This window comes from Xenopus tropicalis, chromosome 9 (genome assembly GCF_000004195.4).
Source record: "Xenopus tropicalis strain Nigerian chromosome 9, UCB_Xtro_10.0, whole genome shotgun sequence".
NCBI classification, from domain to species: Eukaryota; Metazoa; Chordata; class Amphibia; order Anura; family Pipidae; genus Xenopus; species Xenopus tropicalis.
In genome coordinates this window covers 20433953-20454217 of record NC_030685.2, presented here as the reverse complement: position 1 = coordinate 20454217, position 20265 = coordinate 20433953, and the positions used below count along the sequence as shown (strand labels likewise).

At 45.6% G+C, this 20265-nt stretch overlaps 1 protein-coding gene across 3 annotated transcripts; it reads right to left on the bottom strand.

Moving 5' to 3' along the window:
- Positions 1-5377: 5377 nt before the first annotated feature.
- tfap4 (transcription factor AP-4 (activating enhancer binding protein 4)) lies at positions 5378-18906 on the bottom strand. 3 transcript variants are annotated; one of them, XM_012970169.3, is made up of 7 exons: positions 17348-17653; positions 13643-13808; positions 10920-11018; positions 10438-10608; positions 9984-10124; positions 9566-9727; positions 5378-9206 (listed from the first exon to the last, which is right to left on the bottom strand). In XM_012970169.3, exons 2-7 carry the CDS (start codon positions 13715-13717, stop codon positions 9033-9035), a joined length of 822 nt encoding a protein of 273 aa, XP_012825623.1. In that variant the 5' UTR covers positions 13718-13808; positions 17348-17653; the 3' UTR covers positions 5378-9032. The 3 variants fall into 3 exon arrangements, with proteins under 3 accessions (XP_012825623.1, XP_017952543.1, NP_001123841.1); NM_001130369.1 differs by lacking the exon at positions 17348-17653 and adding an exon at positions 18497-18737 and having other exon boundaries at positions 8117-9206; XM_018097054.2 differs by lacking the exons at positions 9984-10124; positions 17348-17653 and adding an exon at positions 18497-18906.
- Between the last annotated feature and the right edge of the window lie 1359 nt (positions 18907-20265).

Sequence of the window (20265 nt, the reverse complement as noted above, 5' to 3'; positions counted from 1 at the left end):
AAAGAAGCAGTGTTCTCAGTGTTCAAATTAAGAAGAAAAAGTGTGGGCTGCCAAGAAGAGCCAAAGATTGTTTTCCTTAATGAATAATGGTTTGTTCTAATGGCTGTTTAACGCTTTACCTGCCAACAAGTGGCCAAAAGAATCATTATTAAATGTGCCTGCTGCAGGGTGGGCTTAGATTCGGGGAGGCAAATTGGTCTCTCTCTAAGCTGCGGTAAGTCATTCATGTTGCGGCTACCACTGGTCACATCCTATTGGCCTCCCATATATACTGAAACCTTGTTGAAATGCCCTGCAGCCTAGCTGTATTACATTACTATATATTGCGCTCAGCATTCCCTTACTGTTCCAGGAAAGAGGGGAGACCGTCATTTTCAGAGTTTAGTGAGCAATCATTCCTTAACTACTCTAATAAATCTCTAGAAGGCCTCTATTTAGTATTAACCCTTTCATAACATACTAAAATGATCGGGGAGTCTTTGGTTTTGATATGTACATATTTAAATTATTTATATTCAATTGTAGATTTCTATATAAAACCAGTGCCATTATTTCATAGTAGCTATTTTTAAATTGTTCCCCCCCAGTTCCTTAGATTCTATTGAATGAACCCAGGTGGTCCAGTTCTGAGAACAGATGGTACTGCTGATACAGATTTACTGAACAAAAGAATATCACAGGCACAAGCAGTGCTGCAATGGCTGCCGACAGAGGTATGTTACATGAAGGTAGGAGGACATGTCTAGAGCTTGCAGTTCTCTGGTTCATGTAAGGAGGCTGCTCCCTGCTGGTCAATTTCAGTTCTGCCAATTTGTCTTGACTTCACTAATATATGAAATTAAACATTTTTCATGAACATAATCAGTGTTGGACTGGGGTACAATAGGCCCATTAGGCATAGGCTACACAGGCTCACTTTCCAATGTCCTTATCTTCCACTCTTTCTTCTTTTTTATTACTCCCAGCTGTCCTTCCCTCCATTTCTGTTCTTTGTTCTCATTAGGGATGCACCAAATCCATTATTTTTGGGTTTGGTCGAACCCTGTATCCTTTGTGACAAATGTGGCTGAATACTGAACTGAATCCGAATCCAAATTGCATATACAAATTGGACTACGGAAGGGTTAAACTGATGTGCGTGCAAATCCTGAATTCGGTGCCCTAGTTCTCATACAGAAATAGGGGATGGGGATGGGTACGCATAGAGAGAACTGATTGGGATTTCATGATATCAATAATGGTGGGTACTGTAATACCAGGCTCCGGGTCTAGTATCCCATAGCAACCAATCCAGTGTGATAGACGCTATCTGCTGATTAGTTGCAATGGGTTTGTAGAACAGGGGATAATATATCATTTTAATCAGTATAATTTATACTGTTTTACTTTTGTTACAAAGTGCCTGACGGTTGCTGTTTTTTTCTTGTCTTTAAAGGCTATGTAATGTTTTGTAGTTTATTTAAAGGGGACTCCCAAGACGTCTGACAGTTTTCACTCCAGTTAGATTTCACTGCACACTTCACCTAGTGGCGGAGTGTAGAATCGATCTGGTAGATATAGGTTGGGTTAGTGTTATGTGTAAAGCCTGGCAGGTATAACCCTAGATTGGCCTGGGTGATTCTCATAAATAAAAGCATGTTCTGTGCAGCAATACCCACCCATTACCAACGTGATTGCTATAGCAGGGAACTGGGAACAGGTCTGGACTGGGATTCAAAACAGGCATTTTTTTGGCATTTCAAAGACACAGGGGTCCAAACGGCCCCCCACCAACTTAATAAATAGCGAGTGTCTATGACAGGGCTGTTCAACTGGAGGCCTGTGGGCCTGATGTAGCCCCTCAAAGGCTTTTTATGGCTCCATAGACTTCACTATATGACATCATAATTTTCATTTTCCCTCCAGCATGCTGTATGAGATACATGAAGTTGGACATCACTAGTCTATGGCATCTTACAGCAGCCCCTGTGGCATTCGCCAGTATACACGTATTGCCAATAAGGGCCTGTCTAGAAACTGCAAAACTGAGTAGCCTGACCCTTTACTAGCTGTTCCCCAGTCACCAAACATCCCTAATTTATGCAGTATTGTTCCACAGGTCTCATTCCTAGTATCCTACATTTGACTGTGCTTTATGCCTATTTAAGTAGCCTGATATCACCCCCCTCCCCCCAGCAGCCAATCAGCAGAACAATGGGAAGGGAGCAAGATAGCAGCTCCCAGTAGATATCAGAATAGCACTCAATAGTAAGAAATCCAAGTCCGGCTTGGGACTCCTCCAGTTACATGGGAGTAGGAGAAACAATAGGTTAGCTGAAAGCAGTTCTAATGTGTAGCGCTGGCTGAAAGCTCAGACTCAGGCACAATGCACTGAGATGGCGCCTACACACCAGTATTACAGCTACAAATACATTTGTTGGTTCAAGAATAAAATATTAAATGGCAGAGTGAATTATTTGCTATGTAGCTGAGGAGAAACATATGGGAAATGGAATCCAATTCTTCACTGTAACATTCTTAAGTCAAGAAAAGCAAATTTTTTTGTGAATATTGGTATTGGAAGGGGGGAGGATGTAATTCTTAATTCTTTTAACTATAGAGGAAGCTGGCCTTGCTGTGACCATGGGGTCTGCTTCCTCTATAGTTATGTCAGTGGTTCATTCGTTTAGTGAAAGCTAAACTACAATGTGCACCCTCAATTGCCCACACCCAGTGAGGTACATTACCCCCTCAGCTCATCAACATCCAGCCTGCAGATCTACAGGGAACGGTTCAACCTGCTGATTGATATGTGCCCAATTTGTGGCCAAACTTCAGTTGGGCAGGCAGTGCCAGCAGGTTTAGAGGGGCAAGATTGTAAGCTCTTTTGGGCAGGGCTCTCATTATCTCTTGTATTGGTTATTGATTGCTTTATATGTTACTCTGTATGTCCAATGTATGTAACCCACTTATTGTACAGCGCTGCGGAATATGTTGGTGCTTTATAAATAAATGTTAATAATAATAAAGTCGACAGCTTTTTATTGGTCCAAGGACAGCATTATGACCATAGATTGACACAATATCCCGTAGGTGGCGCCCCTGCACTATGAACAGGTTTTTCTCTCTTGCGGAGCTGAATAACAAGAAATGAGCCAGTCAATAGCTGCGGCCGCCCCCGCAGGAATGCAGAGCTCAGCTCCAGGCAGGAGATCATGCACTGCACACAGTTAACTGAGACTGGGGGGTTTCCACGGATTTCCAAATACCATTGGAAAACACAAACCCAATTCTATTACAATTATAATTATTTAAAAATAATAACATTGCTCTTATTGTCTCAAAATGCATTTTATTGGGATTCCATAGGCCCCTAAGAATCTACACTGAGTGTAAGGACGGATTCTCAGCGATACACGCAGGCCAAGAAGCTTATTGATGTGGCTGCATCCGGAGCCATTGCGCCAGCCCGTGTACAGACACACAGCAAAATGTGTCACAAACCTGTTGCACCAAATGCTGCTCTGTACCCTCTTGTGTGGCACTGCCTAATACTGCGCACAGAGCTGCTATACATTTGTTCACATGCAGCAAAGTATAAATAGGCAGAGCACAAACCACCACTAGGGCACCGCCATGTCATTCCTTATGCAAAAATAGCTTTAAACGGTGTAGTAGAATGTAATAAAATAAGGCTGATTCCACCCCCTTCTGGGCCCTTACTCCCCATAAGAACCTATATACCCGCCATCTTTATGCCATGTGTTGTACTTAAGGGGATACGGTCATGATTTTTATGGTGTATTATTTATTCCTACATGACACTGTTTGCATAGCAAATAATTCACTCTGCCATATTATATTTTATTCTTGAACCTACAAATGTATTTGTAGCTGTAATATTGGTGTGTAGGCGCCATCTCAGTGCACTGTGCCTGAGTCTGAGCTTTCAGAAGGAGCCAGCGCTACACATTAGAACTGCTTTCAGCTAACCTATTGTTTCTCCTACTCCCATGTAACTGGAGGAGTCCCAAGCCAGACTTGGATTTCTTACTATTGAGTGCTATTCTGATATCTCCTTATCAGAGCACAGGTCACATGGCTGTGGCACCCTAGAAAAGAAGAAGAATATGGCTAATCCCATTGGAAATTTACAAAGTCCTGGGAATGGCTCTGCAACTATGACATTTCCTCATTGTCCCTTTAAGGATCACTTGCAGAGAGAAGCAGGACATAGTGAATCAGGACATAGTGAATCCTATGGGTGGGGGATATCGGGCTAATTCAGTCAAATTAGAACGACGGGTATAGGCGTTCGTTGGTTCAAGGACCGCATCAATGAGCCATTGTGGTCCCCGATCCGACTCATTTTGAAAGCTGCCCGATCAATGTCTGGCTGGCCTGTCGTTAGTGCCCATACGCAGGCCGACAAGCTGCCGAATCAGTCTAAGGGACCTATATCGGCAGCTACAATTGGCCCTTGTATAGCCAACTTTAGGGTAAGAACACAGAGCTACTTAGTAGCAGCTACTTGTTAAAGCTACTAAAGGCCAGAAAATCCCCTGCCATAGACAGTAGTGAGAATTGCCTCTGCTAAAACACACGTAGAGAGGATTATCAGTGTCTATTTTAGTAGCCCCAACAAGTAGCTGGTGAAGACACACAGAGCTACTAGTAGCAGCTCCTTTTTGACAACTACTGAATGCCAGAAAATCCCCTGCCATAGACAATACTGAGAATTGGCCTCTGCTAAAACACCCATAGAGACAATTATCAGTAAATGATCAGCATTGTTTTTTTTTTTTTTATTTTTATAGTAGCCATGACAAGTAGCTGCTACTAGTAGCTGTGTGTGTCTTCACCCTTAGGCTGGGATCATAATCAGGTCTTCTCATTACCCAATCAGATGTTTGGAAAGTGAATGTCAGTGAATAGCAACTAATGCCAACAGTATATGTCCTTGTGCTTTTACCAGGATTCTTTTCCTAATAGGGTCCCCCTATAATACCAGGGACCTACAGTTAATGCCCTCTCTGCCATACTCTAAAACAACCATAATATTGATTGGGCAGGAAATACATTCAGCCAATGCAGGATCTGCAGCCAGTCACATGAACACTCACCACTGACCATCATGGGGCAAAGTGGGCACAACTATGAAGTCCTGGATGGGGGAACCTCTGAGTGGGCACAATAAGTTCAGTATATCAAATACAGCACTTTGTCATATTCAGTTTTAGGGTTTAGTTCTCCTTTACCACGTATCACATTGGGGTGCAATTTGGTGACACACACTGCCATCCATAAACCAGGGAAAGTGTCAGTGGCAGCACAGGGCCGCTGCCAGCTTTGCACAACCCCCCCCCCCCCCCCCAGTAACACAAGCAGGAACACAAGCTTTCTAAAAAACAAGGTACAAACATTTTATTCTGTTTCTTTACAAAGGCGACTGCCTTGCAAGGTTTTTTTGTTTTTTAATGTCACTTTCTTAACAAAATATAAAATAGCTTCTTTTTCTCCATAAACACAAGAGCTGAAATGGTAAAAAAAAAAAAAAAAAATTAACAAAAACAATGACAGGAAGATTTGTCTAGACCCCACAACAAAATAACAGACTGGGGGGGGGGGGGCAGGGGCAGAGCCATTGCTGGGTTGTCCCCAGAAAGATCTGGAAATGAACATGTTGCAGCATTGGGGGTTTCAGGTTTGCAGAGGGGCTAAGATTAAGGTTGGAATGGGTTCTGTGTCAGGCTGTGGAATTAAAGGCCTGTGCCACATAGAAGCAACTCCTTAGGCACAATAATATTTGCTTACTATATGCCTTGTTTATAAAAGACCCCAAATGAGTTGCAACAGTACAGGTTGGGCCTTCATTGGCTCACGCCGCCCTCCATCTGAAACAACTGCCCCAGTTATGGCAATTACAGGTAACAGCCTAACGTATAAAGAACTAAAGGGCACCAATATTATCCATCAAGATGCAGCAGGTGCAAATGTATGTACCTTATGTGGTGAGAATCTTTTCCTGTTGCAACCAACTAACTCAAACTACCAGCCCTCAGTGAGGAGGAAGATGATTGGTTAAACAGCATTACTCAGGCAATTCTGTCATTGGATGCTGGACTGTACCAAATTCTGTTTTTCGTTATTCAGTTGGTTGCACCAGGGAAAGGGAGTAACAATGATTGCAAAAATGAATGCTGCACCTTTGTGGATATATTTACCCTTTAGCTGCAGGATGAAATGTGTAATATTTCCAAGGAAAACCTTACTTTATTGCTAATGGGCGGCCAGTTACGGACTTACAAGCCATGCATTTCTACATTAAATGCAAACCTATTATGTATGATTGCGTAGAGCCCTGCTCAAACGACTCAGTCCAATATCTGGCCCCAAGTTTAAAACACGGGTGCAGAGACATACATACAGAGGCGTATGTAACTTTGTAGAGGAGCTCCCGACAAGATGTTCCAAAATGTTCATTTGCAGAGGGGAGAAGATAGAGAACTGAAGTTGTATCCACCTGCCTGCCAATATGGCCCCCGGGAACCAATCATGCCCTGAAAGCATCATTACAGAAGCGACAATCCCCAGAAATAAAGAGAACTCGATACAATGAGATTTAAGTGCTTATGATTTGGGAAGGCTGAAATCACAACTTCAGTGCTACCAGCGGAAGGGGAGCAGACTTTGGCAATGGAATCCCAGAACACAGTGTTTACCGTGGGCATCCTGAATAAAGCTGAAGTCTGCTCACCTTGTGCTGGAAGGCCAGGGTTTATATAGTTTCTCCTTCTCAAGCCAAGGTTTTATTAAAGCAGCTTTGTCAGTTTATTCAATCCTTGCCCAAGTAGGAGAACCCTTAGAACCTGGCCTAAAATGTACAGCTGCCATCTCATCCCTAAACACTGGCCACATGTACAAATCCCCCTTGTTCAATGGCTCACTTGTGATCAAAGTCAGCATGTTGCATGGCTACTTAGGAACAAGTGCAGTCTGCAGCATGCATTTGTGCTGATCACAGAGCCATGCTCTATGTGGACATGTTAAAGGTAAATGGTGGCAACTCTACGTGCGAAGGATAGAGGGGTGAGATTGTGCACCTTTGCACCACCACAGTAGAAATGCCCCATTTGTATACAAAAAAAAAAAAACAGCATAATTGGGTTGGTGCCTTACTACGGCAGGGTACTGCACTATATACCACCATGGTATAAGGTCTGCAGCTTAAAATCTCGACAGGCAAAATCGGAAGTTGCAAAGTATACATTGCTCTTCCCCCTTCCACGTGCCCTAAAAGTCACAAAAGTCATACAGTATAAAGGAAGCAATAAGGGCAGTAAACTTCTGCCGAAAATGGCAGAAATGCAGGGAGGAAAAAGGAGGTGGGGGGGGGGATGAGGGGATTTAAGACGCCTTGTATTAGTCTATGAAGAGATATTTGTTTGTAATGTGAAGCTGGTAACCCCATTTTTAATTGCAAGGCTGACACAAGCAACTTGCAGCCTTCCAAATGGGGTTTAACTACAGCTGAGAGTTGTAGTTCAATGTGATTTGGAGGTTTAACTGAACAGACATTCCTCCAGCAGGGGCCTACCAACAAGGTTATGCTGTCCTGTCGATGAAGGTTTAATAGAGGGTACTCTCGGCAACTAACATAAAACGCAGAAAGCAGCAGTTCTTCCATGAATTTGAAGGGTCAGTAAATTAAAGCAAAGGTCACTGCGGTGTAAACGGTGTATTAAACGCTATGGTGGCGGCAAATGGGAATCCTGCTGGAGCAGGGCTAGCAGTTCTCAGTAACTGAGCTACCAAGGCAGGATTTCAAATAAGCTGAAATCCTGAAGGCACTTCTACTTGCAGCAAAGAACCCCTGATTTGTAGGTTGCTTGGGCAACCAGTACTACATGCATACCATGTAGCTTACCCCATAGCACAGAATTAGACTTATATGAGCAGGTTACTCAGGAGATAGATCTCAACAGATGTCGTTCCTTCCATTCAAATAAAGGTGTGAAACCAACTTAAAATCAGTTTCCATTTACATTAAGGGTTTGGATTTCAAATGATTATGCTCCAGCAATGTCTGCCGCTCCCCTTTGACTTGGAAGCGTTTTGAAAAAGAAGCAACAGGCAGTTATTAGCCCAGAAATGCTTTTATTTGCAGGCAGCTTCCAGTAGTCAATAGGGAGCAGCAAGGGCAATGTCTATTCACCAGCAGAAAAACTGGCTTGGGTGATATGAAAACACTGGGGGTGGCAATTTGTTTGGCCCCCACAGTGAGGCAAAGTGCTAACCTTTGCCCCAGGCGGTGCCACCATGTCAACTATCCTATGCCAAACCAAGCAGGGTCCATGAGAAGTATAGTACTGTTAGCAAGATTACTATACTGCACGTGCTTCCCACCTTTAATAGGCAATACTTGTGAGGATAAAACATGGCACCATAGTAGAAGTAACACCGGCCTTTGCGATTTCTATGGAAGAGGCCCACCAGCCTGGGCCAGAAGGATAGAGACCTGCCTAAATGAAGTGGGTGCCCAACATTTTATCAGCACCAGCATGTTAATTTAGTGCTCCATTAAATATATTCCCAAGTAGGGTCTGAAAGCACATTTTGAGAAATGACCAATTCTGTACTGAGATTCTGAACACTGTGCATCTGAGAATTAGCCTTCTTTAACCAAACCCTCTCTCCACCACAGGGTGGGCACTGACCTAAGCTTCAACATGCTTATAAATGAAGGAACTGCTGCTTTATATAGATCTGCAAGCTGCCAGAATTATCCCTCTTCCCAGAATCCCTTGCAGCTTAACAGAGCAGGGGGCAATCCCTTAGTGCTTTAACCCTCACTCCATTGACATGAACCTCATTACAGTATCTTTGAGGCCAGCATTGCATACTGCAGCAGTGAAGACCCTATTGGTTTTGGGAAGGTGGCCAGCAAAAGAGGAAGGCAGCCAAAGATGGTTCCCCTTTTGTATCCTGGTAGCTGTGTCCCCTTCGACTACTCCCAGTCTTTCATTTTGTCCCCTTAGGGTGGGCAGCGGATGTCAGGGGTCTCCCATTGCATCATCCTTGCTTTGCTCTGCATCGCTGTCATCACATTCTGTGTCCGACGCAGTGTCCGATTCGCCACAGGGACGAGGTGCGTTGACGATGACTGCTCTCCTCAGCTCTTCTTCCTGCAGCTGCTTCTCCCGTGTGCCCTCAATGTGCTGTATTGCCTAAAATGGAAACCAACATGTATGTTAATGATTCAAAAAGGCAGATCCACTTCCATAACAGCCGATAATACTGGCTTTGGGCAACCCTCTCACTTAGGTAAGGCCTTTGTTGGACATCCATATCCAGTGTCTGCTTGGGTGTTACTACATCATTCAGTGTGTCACAATACACATTTCAGGGCTTTCAAATGTATTTGAAGTCCAAATTTGGTCAGGCTGAACCCTTCTAATTCTAGAGGTATCCAAGGGACAAATAATCAGGCTGAGCCTACAATGCACTGTTTGGTTCTCCCTTAGCAGCGGAGTTTTGAAACCTATCCGTGAAATGCTATGAGCGGGATTCTCCCCTCCCTACTCACCTGCACGATTGTGTCCAGATTTTGGCGAGATGTAGACACAGAACTGATTACAGAGGAATGTCCCATAGTCACAACATTGACGTGGTGGGAAGGCGGCGGAGGGGCAGGAACAATAACTGTGGGGTGGTGAGTCGGGGCCAGCGGTAGATGAGGCGGTAACAGCTATTGAATGGGAAGGAGGTGATAGAAATTTGGTTATTTATTATCTTAAAAAAATGTACCCATAATCAAACTGTCAGCAATGCTTCCCTCTATCATTATGAAAATGGACTTTTTTTTGGCATGAAATGAGTTGAGGAGGCAACAGGGGTGAGAGAAAAAGATTAGGCTGCAGAATGAAACAAGGAGGGAGAATAATCAGAATGTTGAGAAGCAGGGGCACAACAGGTGCTGACTGAGCCGTGAAATCCACACTCACCTGAGAATGAAGATGCTGCTCTTCCCTGTCTATGTTTTGGAGCTGCTCCCCTGAGGCCTGCCCCCCATCCTCCTGCTGCTGGATTTGTTGAGCTAGCGCCTTCAGCTTCTCAGGGTACATGTGAGCTTCCAGGGCCCGTACCTGTCAGCCAATCAAAGCAAGCGGTCAGAAAGGTTCAGCTACAATTACTTGGCTATAGGAATTATTAATGTGCCATTGTCTAGCCATGCTAGAGAGAACAGTGTTTTTTTTTTAGAAATGTTTAAGCAATTTGCAGTTACCCTCTAATGACAATACAAATAAATTTATAATGTACCAGATTTCAGCAGACTGAATCGGATCTGCATGCGCTTTATGAATCCACAGTGTTACCTTACAGGGGAGCAAGGACTCAAGCAAGCAATTTCCCACAACCACTTGCTCACAGGGGCTCCAGTAATTGGCCAAAGCCTACCTGCTCTTCCAGCATCATCCGCACAGAGCGTTCTTTGTCCAGTTGCTGCCTCAGCTCAATCATTTCCCTCCGGAGATCGTCCGCTTTCTCTTCCTCCCAGATATCAGGAGAGCCGATCCCCTCATCTTTATCTTCCGCCCTCCGCCTCTTGGGAGAGGAACCATTAAACTCCTGCCAGAAACAGAAGGAAACATGAAGCTTTGCTACTGGCTGATAATCACCATCATATCACCAGCTGGCCTGCAAGCTGTATGGATAAATACAGGAATAGTGGCCATACATGCATATGGGCACCTTTAGGTTTCTGTCAAAATTAGCCAAATTGCCAGACCAAATCTGGCCATGTATGGCCAGCTTCACTAAGTTTTTTTTACCACCAATTTTTTGTGTAATTCAGAGGTTAACAGAGGAATGCCAGATACTAAATTTATACTGAGACTGATAATTAAATGTACAGAGACACATTTGCATTTTGTACTTACCTGTATAAACCTCTTGAGCTGTGTGTTCTGCTGTAATAACCTAGTCTTCTCTTGTTCCAAAGAGAATATATATTCTGCCGTCTGTTGCAGGATTGCGGCCTAGGGAGAAAGTGGATTTCCTTAGGCCAGTGATCTTAAATTGCTTCACACAGGCAAATAAATGAGAGCTTTTAGTGCTGCCACGTGGGCCCTTTAAATGGGCCACTAAGTAAATCACACAAGGCTAAAGAGAATGATTACAGGTTGGTGCATTAGTGGGTCAAGTGATTACCGCTCAGAAATTTATGCCTGACCTGGCAAGTCCAAGAGATTGACAAAATTCTTGAAATTTCAATTTCCCCATATAACACTGTTCTAAAGGGGAAATCACATCAAACTACAGTAGAAATAGCAAACACATTTTATGCATTTACTTACAAAGAAAATGACTGGCTTGTTCTTGCCAAGTAATCTATACCAGTATGTTTTAATAGATATTTGCAAAATTTTGAAAGATAAAAAAAGTACACTAAGTTTGTTATCATGTACTACCAGGGAAGTATAAACAATAAATGTCTATACATTTATAGCACGCTGGAACTTTGCCCTATATATGCACTATGCAATACAGTTTTTCAGGGCTTTGGAGCAAGAGAGACAATATAGCCCTAACACTCCAACCACCCCTTCCACCCAATAAAGGAAAATAGGTTGGGCAAAACTATGTAATGCCGTCAGCTTGCTATCCCACAGCCCCAGTCCCTTCCCAGAGTCTATTATCCCCCCCACTGCTACTACAGGCACCATCTCTCCCTACTATACCTGCTATCCCACAGCCCCAGTCCCTTCCCAGAGGCTATTATCCCCCCCACTGCTACTATAGGCACCATCTCTCCGTACTATACCTGCTATCCCACAGCCACAGTCCCTTCCCAGAGGCTATTATCCCCCCACTGTTTCTATAGGCACCATCTCTCCCTACTATACCTGCTATCCCACAGCCACAGTCCCTTCCCAGAGGCTATTATCCCCCCACTGTTTCTATAGGCACCATCTCTCCCTACTATACCTGCTATCCCACAGCCCCAGTCCCTTCCCAGAGGCTATTATCCCCCCCACTGCTACTATAGGCACCATCTCTCCCTACTATACCTGCTATCCCACAGCCACAGTCCCTTCCCAGAGGCTATTATCCCCCCACTGCTACTATAGGCACCATCTCTCCCTACTATACCTGCTATCCCACAGCCCCAGTCCCTTCCCAGAGGCTATTATCCCCCCACTGCTACTATAGGCACCATCTCTCCCTACTATACCTGCTATGCCACAGCCCCAGTCCCTTCCCAGAGTCTATTATCCCCCCCACTGCTACTACAGGCACCATCTCTCCCTACTATACCTGCTATCCCACAGCCCCAGTCCCTTCCCAGAGGCTATTATCCCCCCCACTGCTACTACAGGCACCATCTCTCCCTACTATACCTGCTATCCCACAGCCACAGTCCCTTCCCAGAGGCTATTATCCCCCCACTGTTTCTATAGGCACCATCTCTCCCTACTATACCTGCTATCCCACAGCCCCAGTCCCTTCCCAGAGGCTATTATCCCCCCCACTGCTACTATAGGCACCATCTCTCCCTACTATATCTGCTATCCCACAGCCACAGTCCCTTCCCAGAGGCTATTATCCCCCCACTGCTACTATAGGCACCATCTCTCCATACTATACCTGCTATCCCGCAGCCACAGTCCCTTCCCAGAGGCTATTATCCTCCCCACTGCTATAGGCACATTTTCCCCTCCTTTATCTATATACCCACATTATATATACCTGCTACCCACATCCATAGTCTCTTCCTATTATCCCAACTGCAGTTGGTGCAGTAACTATCTCCCCAGCTATACCTAGGGACTACAGGAATTTCTGCTTTAGACCCCCTAAATCAGCGTTTTTCAACCACTGTTCCAGATGTTGCCTGGTGTGCCGTAGGCAGGGCCGCAATTTTTACTTTCAAAGGGGGCCCGGCGATGCTACAGTTTTTCTTAGTAGCTCGGGACCACTTTAATAAAATCCGGGCCCTGTCATTGGTTGCGCCCCGTGTGTACGGGTGACGTCAGTACGCACGGGGCGCAACGTTATAAAAAGGCCTGTGTGCGGTCGCGTGTAGGCAGAAGTGCAGAGGCGGCGCGCGTGAGGGGAAGATGCTGCTGAAGCCGCCGAAGAGCAGAAGTAAAATGCTGCTGGGCACCAATTTATTAGGGGGGGCCACGGGGCACACTGACTTATGGGGGCACTGCTGCTGGGCACCAATGTACTAGGGGGGCTGGCTCTTGGCACCAATGTACTGGGGGGCACTGCTGCTGGGCACCAATGTACTAGGGGGGCACTGCTCTTGGCACCAATGTACTAGGGGGGCACTGCTGCTGGGCACCAATGTACTAGGGGGGCACTGCTCTTGGCACCAATGTACTAGGGGGGCACTGCTCTTGGCACCAATGTACTAGGGGGGCACTGCTCTTGGCACCAGTGTACTAGGGGGGCACCAGTGTACTAGGGGGGCACTGCTGCTGGGCACAGAGTTAAATTTTTTAACATTTTCTAATGGTGGTGTGCCTCGTGATTTTTTTCATGAAACAAGTGTGCCTTTGCCCAAAAAAGGTTGAAAAACACTGCCCTAAATCACCTCAGCAAAGGTTATTTCCATAGCAGAATGATCTACTTCTAGGAAGATTTCTCTACTTACCTTGCTCAATTTTTCCCCATCAGTGTGTGGGATAAGCGTTTTCAGTGACTGAAAGCCAGCATTGATGCTTTGCATCCGGCGCCGCTCATTGCTATTGGCAATCTCCCGCCGAATCCGCCGCTCTTGATCTCGCTGTGTTTCTGGAGTTAAAGGGATGTTGGCAAGGCTGTGGAAAAAATATTAATTGTTAATGTTATCAGTGGCAGACATATGTAAAATATGATATGTATATCTAATGTCAGACCATATAGAGGGAGAGGTGAATATTAGTCCACGTATAGGGATGGGTGAACAACGTAGTTCATAAGATAAACCCAAATACTCCAGTTTATAAGACAGCCCTGCAGTACTGCTGTGCAACTGCTCAGGGTAGCAGCGGGCCAATACATGCATACCTACTAACATGTTTTATAGACGTACATATGCTCAGTGCGCTCTAGGCCTGATGAAGTTAGAAGTCAGAGCAGTTTACTTGCAGTCTGTGCACAGTGTGACCCATTAAAGGACCTCTGTGTGTGGCCCCTCTTCGGAGGGAATGGAAGCCGGATCTAAGGACTACCCCCCTCCCCTCAGGGTTTTGTAATCACTTCCAGATGACAATACAGGGGGAGTAGGAAGGCAGCTGAACCCCTCAGGGGGGGGAACAAGGGAGGTGTCTTGAAGGGGAACTCTTGTTTCCTGCCCCCACCAAATCTTTTCCCTTCTTGATCGTTAGGCTTAGTCATATAGTGGGATTAACAAGAGGACAGCTAAGGGTAATAAGACACCTGAGAGAGCAAATAGGATAAGAGAGAACAATAAAACCAGGAGAGACGCTCTATTATCCACCAATTGTTTTTGCAAGGCATCCGGTCCCCCTAGCAGTGAATGTGGAGTTACTGAGCGGCTGGCTCCTAGTGCAGGCTGTGACCCTACACCTACCTGATGGGTAATGTGCCAAGCGGGCAGAGAAAGCGCAGCAGCAGATGCCATACTGAAAGCAATAAAGCTCAAGGTCATGTCCGTTATGGGGTGGGTATGCAGCCATTCATTCCCCATATCTGACAGCCAGAAAACAAGAACAGGAAGTCATGGGTAGTTTTATGCCAATGGCACACAGGGCTTATTTTACCCAATGGCCATAGCGCTTACCCTGTCCTTCTGGCATGCCTCTCAGCTGCAACTACACGGTCACTGAAATGTTGATCTTTTTAGTCACAAACTGAATAAAATTGGGTTCAACTTTTACATCTTAACTTCAAAAGCACCACGTGCCAACTGCACCAAGTACTGCGTCAACTGCACTACATTCCAATATGCAACAGAGTAGTAGCAGCAGCAAGTAACTGTGGGCAAGGCACACTAAATCATTTTGCAGCTACAATTGTTTTGGCAGATATTAGTATTTTGACCTATATCCTGGTTCTACTTTGGCTCAAAAATTGTGATTTAAAAGTCACAGTCTAGACATTCAAACATATAGGATCCATTATCCAGAATGCTCGGGACCAAAGGTATTCCAGATAAGGGGTCTTTCCGTAATTTGGGTCGCCATACCTTAAGTTTACTAAAAAATCAATAAAACATTAATTAAACCCAATAGGGTTGTTTTGCATCCAATAAGGAATATTTATATCTTAGTTGGGATCAATTACATGGTACTGTTTTATTATTACAGAGAAAAAGGAATTAAGTTTTAAAATTCTGAATTATTTGATTAAAATGGAGTCTATGGGAGATGGGCTTTCCGTAATTCGGAGATTTCTGGATAATGGGTTTCCGGATAAGGGATCCCATACCTGTACCAACTGCTCTACTTTTTTATAGCTTTTGAAAAATATAACTTTTTTTTTCATTCTATAGGTCTGTTGTATGAAACTGCCATTTAATTGCTAGCGGCAGCATCCCTACCAACCAGGAATCAGTTTGGGTGGCAGAAGAAAGATCAGAAAAGGGTCTAAATCATAAACCGAAAGATTTGCCAAGTTATATGCCGTTTAACGCTAACAGAGATGGTCAGCCATACCAAGCAAGGGCTATGCCACGTACCACGTAAGGTGAGAACAAAATTGGTTTTATTATTTTCTATGGGACAAAACACATGGGTGGAAATACATACGTCATATTTCCAAACAGCTTCATTTATGAAAAGAGATGCAATTTACTGTTCCCCTCCTCCAATCCAGAACTATGTTATAGGGACTGAAACTGTGAGCTCCACTGAGGCAGGGACTGATATGAAAGATGTATAATCTATGTAAAGTGCTGCAGACTATGTCGGCTCTATATAAATGCAGAAAAACAACAAATGCAGCGTGCTCCAACTCCTCCCCACCCCTTTGCTGGATTAGATGTAACTACATAGTGCAATCTGACAATAGGATTCTGAAACATTAAAGGAGTTGTTCCCATTCACTTTTAGCATGATGTTTGAGAGAAATATTCTAATGGAATTTGCAATTGGCCTTTTGTAAATATTTCACTTTTTGTTTAGAAGCTCTCCAGTTTGGAATTTCAGCAGGTACTTGGTTGCTATGTTTAAAATTGCCTTTGCAACCAGGGAGAGGTTTGAATGAGAGACTGATATTTTTTATTCAGGTCCTTTCCTATCCATATAAGTAATAAAAATGAAGCCTCACAGAACAATAGTTAGTGCTGGGGTCAGCGACCCTCATTTCAAAATCATGAGAAGAAGGCAAATAATTCAAAAACAATAAAAAATAATGTAGATCATTTGAAAAGTTGCTTATAATTAGCCCTTCTGTAACATACAAAGAGGTAAAGGTGAACCACCTCTTGAAATGTAATAATGTCCCTGATTAACCGGACCAGCCACCTCAGTCCAACAGAATCAAATAACAGGGACACACAGGGTCGCCCCATGCCCAGTATTTACCATAACGGTCTTAAAAAAGAAAATATAAATACTTGATGCCAATGTCACTGCCAAAAAGTTTAGCAAGCCTGGGATATTCCTTTGGCATACAGAACAGCTCTATTTGACCCAAATGTCTGCAGTGTAAATAAAGCCGGAACATCCATGTGTATCACTGCTTCACATAGCAACTGTTTTCTGAGCCAGTTCCCTAGTCCTAGCCCTGACCCATTTACTCACACCTACAATCATGTAAAACAAACCCAATAGAGCAGCCTTCCTCCAATCTGAGAAGAGCGTGTCACTGGATGATAAAAGCTAACCAACTGCACAGCCGCTTCTCTTATGACAAGTTCCCAGCATGTCTGTAGTGGGGCAATTAACCAATTCTTCATACAGCACCCTATACGTTAGGTGCTTGGCTAGTGTGACAACAAAGCCTGGCTACTGAAGTAAATCTGACATAATGGCAACTACAATGTCCCTAGCCAAAGGGGAAAGGAGTGCTCACTCCCAGGATACTGGTTCGTCCATTAACACAAACAGAATTTTTACAGGCCACAATTACACATAACTGAAAATATAAATGACACTGCCACTTCAGTGAGCATGAGACTGGAACATGAATATATAATATCTAGACATTTTGATGTGGGGTTTTACTTCAGGTTCCACACTGCGCAGGACGGGCCATCGCGCATTTTACAGTCATTTCAAATAGGAAATTCCAATCCCAGCTCCATCTGTGGGTCACATGACCTGCTCCTGGGCCACGCTTTGTGCTGGGAGAACGCATGGCCAACAAACGGACTACACTTCCCGCCGCCCAGCGCGCCGATGAACTACATTACCCGGCGTGCCCCGGGGCCCAGACACTCCTACTCCAGGCGGGCTGCACAGTCACTGCCAGGCCCGTCTGCGCTGTTCGCTTTCCCCACACACGCCTTCGTCTACATGGGGACAGGCGGCAAGGTCACCGGAGGGGCTTCGGGGATAACGAGCCTCCCGGGTGCATTGGGCCAATCTGCCTACACAGCGCCGGGGTATCTTAGCCACCGCCACCAGGGGCAACAACAAAACGAACGGGAGGGGGGGGGCAGTGCAGCCAGACAAGTGAGGGGGCGTGTTGCACACACACACATAACCTGCAGCAACGTGTTAGCGCAGCGGCTTCCCCATGGAAATCACATTATATTCACCTTAAATTCCTGTGCCTCCCCCTTCTCCTGATGGATATGAACTACATCTCCCAGCAGCGCCTGTAACAGGATGCCAGAAGCTGTAGTTTCATAGGAAATCTCCACTACACCCTGGGAGCGATACAGGGAGCTATAGTTCTACTGGGGAACACGTGTTGGCATGGGTAGGCAGCAGCGCCCTGTGTGTGTGTGTGCCCATGACAGAGCAGCACATATGTGTACAGGGGTGTGCCTGTGTATGAACACAAACACTGTGCAACAAACACAACCTCGCTACACAATCCCAACGCGCTCACTGCTTTGGGTTAGTAATTACCCCCCCAATTAACAGTGCAATTAGCGCAGCTGGGTAATTAGCGCCCCGCTTGCACCAACCTGCCCCATTCCCATGCAAATGGTGGGAGATCAGCTGAGCGGGCGGGAGGTGTGTGTGCTGAGCAGTGACACCGGGGCAAATCTCTCCTACCCCCCCCCCAGGGAGAGCTGCCCCAGTGCCCCTGCCCAGTGTTGTGCCTGTTGGCTGCTCCCAGCTCCGCAGCATGGCCGGCCCAGCAGCACCACGTGGGTCTGTTTGCAACTGACAAATCTCCCCCCGTGCCCTTCCCGAACACTCCGTCCCCCCCAGGCACACTTCCTGCTCCCACTGCCGCCCCGCAGCGCACGGATATTGGGGTGCAGCACAGACAGGGGACCCCCGTGTGTATAAGAGCCCAGCTGCCCCCCCGCCTCCTCCTTGTGACTGTACATGGCGCTGCAATGCAAGGTGATCCCATGTCCCCATGCACCCCGGGGGGCACCTACCTGCACAGCCCCCCAATCACTTCTTTCTCCGTCTTCCTGAAGTGCTGCAGGGAAGGGACTTTCTGCGCGGGCATCATGAAATACTCCATAGCAGTCAGCAGCAGCAGCGGAGATCCCCCTGCCCCAAAGCCAGCTTGCACCCCTCCCACCCCCCCAGCTCCACAGCAGGGGCCCCCCTCTTCTCTCTGCTGCTCTCTATGGAATCCTGGATCAGCCTTATTGATGAGGGGCTGCTGTGTGCATGGGGATCAATGGTGTGTAGTAGTGTATAGGATGTCCCAGCAACTCAGGGGGAGGTGTCTGTCTGTCTCTCCTTGTGCTCTGCCTCTCTATGTGAGTGTGTGTGTGTGTGTTTGCAGCTGATGTCTGTTGCAAGGCGGGAAACAGCTGGTGAGAGATCAGAAACAGCTCCCCTCCCCCTCCTGCTTCCCCCCCCCCCCCACCTTCCCCCTCGCCAGCCTAATCCCAGCCCTTCTTCCGCAGAGTAAGCTATTGCATGTAAACAAAGGACTATTTGCCTGCCCATGCCTGGCCCTCCGCGCAGAGACACGGCCAGCAGCGGGCCGAACCGGCGCAGGCACAAGGCAGCGGGCAGCTGTGGGGGATAGCTAACATAGGGGGGCACGTTGGGGGACCCCATATGAGGGAGGGTGGGAAAAGCTGTGAATGGGAAGGAGGGGAGAGGCAGGAGACATGATCTGGCTGCTTGCGCCACGCTTGGGTGATCAGTCCCATCAGCTGACAGCTTGGCACGGAGGGAAGAAAGGAGACACTGGCGCTGCACATGGTCACTGCCTGCATCATCCCTTTAACCTCTGCTCTGCCCGCAGCAACAGCCAGCACTATGCAAACTCATACTAACGCCACTTATATATCTATATATATATATTATATTGTGAGAGGAATGTAACTGGGGAATAAGCGCAGAATGGAACGTTCCGTCTCTCAGGGCTGCGCTGACACTGCAGGATACCTACAGCTGCTGCTCAAATATAGTCCCTAGCCAATGGGGCAGGGGGGGGGGCACCGAGCCTGCAGCATGTCGCTTCTTAGCTTTACTTCCATCAATATCAATATATATTCAAAATAAATATATTAATTCATAGGTCTGATATATTCTTAGTACTATATATATATATATATATATATATATACACACACACAGGCACCTACGTTTTACTGTCATTTGAAGGGGTGGCTCACTAAAGTTAATGTTTTCAATTGCTCTTCATTATTTTTTATAGGTTTTTAATTATTTGTCGCCTTCTTCTGACTCTCTCCAGCTTTCAGAAGGGGGTCACTGACCCCAGCAGCCAAAACAGTATTGCTCTGTGAGGCTACAATTTTATTGGTACTTGTTATACCATTTGATTCTGGTTAGGTCCTCTCCTTTTCATATGTTATTCTCTCATTTAAACCAGTCCCTGGTTACTAAGGTAATTTGGACCCTAGCAACCAGATAGCTGCTAAAAACTCCAAACTGGACTTGAGTTGCTGAACAAAAAGTGAAATAACTAAGAAAATTACAATTAATAAAAAAATTAAGACCATTTGCAAATTGTCACAGAAGGGCAAACTCTACATCATACTAAAGGTTAACTCCAAGGTGAACAACCCCTTTAATATTATGCCTGAGAAAATTAGGTCATCAATGTATTTGTATAGTAGCGATAGTTTGTGGTTGTACTGCGGGGTAATATGGCCCCATATTTTCAGACAATGCTGATCATCTACTGATAATTATCTCTATGTGTGTTTTAGCAGAAGCA

Coding starts and splice junctions, on each gene's coding strand:
- tfap4 (NM_001130369.1), bottom strand. CDS start 18,585: ATGGAGTATTTCATGATGCCCGCGCAGAAAGTCCCTTCCCTGCAGCAC. Junction 13,809..18,496: donor GTGATTGGGGGGCTGTGCAG/GTAGGTGCCCCC, acceptor TTTTTTCCACAG/CCTTGCCAACATCCCTTTAA. Junction 10,609..10,919: donor AGCTCAAGAGGTTTATACAG/GTAAGTACAAAA, acceptor TGTTTCTGGCAG/GAGTTTAATGGTTCCTCTCC.